General features: G+C 61.8%; 1 protein-coding gene across 1 annotated transcript in view; it reads left to right on the top strand.

Moving 5' to 3' along the window:
* LOC103898581 (lysyl oxidase homolog 1) overlaps nucleotides 1-1,428 on the top strand; it is a 31,887-nt gene that overhangs the window by 28,219 nt on the left and 2,240 nt on the right. The window contains exon 7 of the mRNA XM_009278863.2: nucleotides 1,265-1,373. Coding sequence (XP_009277138.2) covers nucleotides 1,265-1,373 — 109 coding nt within the window. The remainder of the gene's footprint in view (nucleotides 1-1,264; nucleotides 1,374-1,428) is intronic.

Here is a 1,428-nt window from a genome sequence, read left to right as displayed (position 1 = left end):
GATGGTGATGAGGATGGGGATAAAGACGAGGATGGAGAGGGAGATGGGGACGAGGATGGGGCTGGAGTTGCAGATGAGGATGGGGCTGCGAATGGGGATGAGGATAGGGACGGGGACGAGGACGGAGATAGGAGATAGGGATGGGAATGAAGATGGGGATGGAGATGAGGGTGGGAATAAAGTGGGGAGGGATGAAGATAGGGAATGGGAATGAAGATGGGGATGGAGATGAGGGTGGGAATAAAGACGAGGATGGGGAGGGAGATGGGGACGAGGATGGGGCTGGGGTTGCAGATGAGGATGGGGCTGTGAATGGGGATGAGGATAGGGATGGGGACGAGGACGGGGATGGGGATGAGGACGGGGATGAGGATGGGGACAGGCTGGTGAGCTCGCAGGGAGGAGAGATGCTAAGCAGAGGTTGTTGCGGAGCAGGGCTTGGCTTTGCAGAGGGCTGTGAGAAGGGAAACTGAGGCACGGAGCGCCTGGGGAGCAACCCCTCCCAATCCTGGTCCTTCTTGAGGGGCAGATGTAAGGATGCTTTCCGGGTCGGTGGTCCCGGAGGAGCCTTTGGGAAGGAGAGGTGAGAAAGGGCGTTGGGGTGTGGGGGGGGGGGGGGAAGTGCCGGCTCCAGCTGGGCTCCGTAATGCTTTTGGAAAGCGAGGCAGCCCCCGCCCGTCCCTGCGGCTGTCTGTCTGTCTGTCTGTCTGTCTGTCTGTCTGCAGCTCACTTCGGCTTGGCCCCAAGCGCAGGGCACCGTCGGGAATTAAAGGAGAGGAAGCGTAACGGCGCGGGGACCTGGGGTTAGCAGAGCCTCCACTTTCACCCCTGTTTTGAGGTGAAAAACAGGAAAGAGGGCAGGAAATAGGAACCCCCCTTTTTTGGGGGTCGTGTCACCCCTCATCCCTGGCTGCCGCGGGGGTGGGAGCTGGGAGACTCGGGGGGACCCCAATAACCCTTCGCAGGGTGGCCAGGCACGGCGGCCGGCCAGGGCTGTGTGTAATCGCTTCCAGGAGGACGGGTTGAGTAATCCCGCTGCAGGAAAATGGAGGATTGGGATTTGCCAGCAGGAGCCGGGGGGGAAGGGGAGGGGAAGGGAGGATTTTCCGTCTGCAGCTTAAAATTAAAAAAACGTGGCTGTCACGGAAGCAAACCTTCCCCACGAGGTCGGGGCTGGCTGCTTCAAGGAGGGGACAGCTGCGTCCCCAAGCCTTGTCCCCAAGCCCTGTCCCCGTCCTCAGGGCTGTCCCCATCCTCCTGGCAGGTCTCCCCGACTTGGTGCCGGACCCCAACTACGTGCAAGCGTCCACCTACGTGCAGCGAGCTCACCTGTACTCGCTGCGCTGCGCGGCCGAGGAGAAGTGCCTGGCCAGGTAGGAGCAGCCGTGGGGTGTGGGCTGCGTCCTGGGGCGAGGGGGAGACGGGGAC

Source organism: Aptenodytes forsteri, unplaced genomic scaffold (assembly GCF_000699145.1).
Source record: "Aptenodytes forsteri isolate BGI_AS27 unplaced genomic scaffold, ASM69914v1 Scaffold258, whole genome shotgun sequence".
Taxonomy (NCBI): Eukaryota; Metazoa; Chordata; class Aves; order Sphenisciformes; family Spheniscidae; genus Aptenodytes; species Aptenodytes forsteri.
This window is presented reverse-complemented; position numbering and strand designations above follow the sequence as displayed.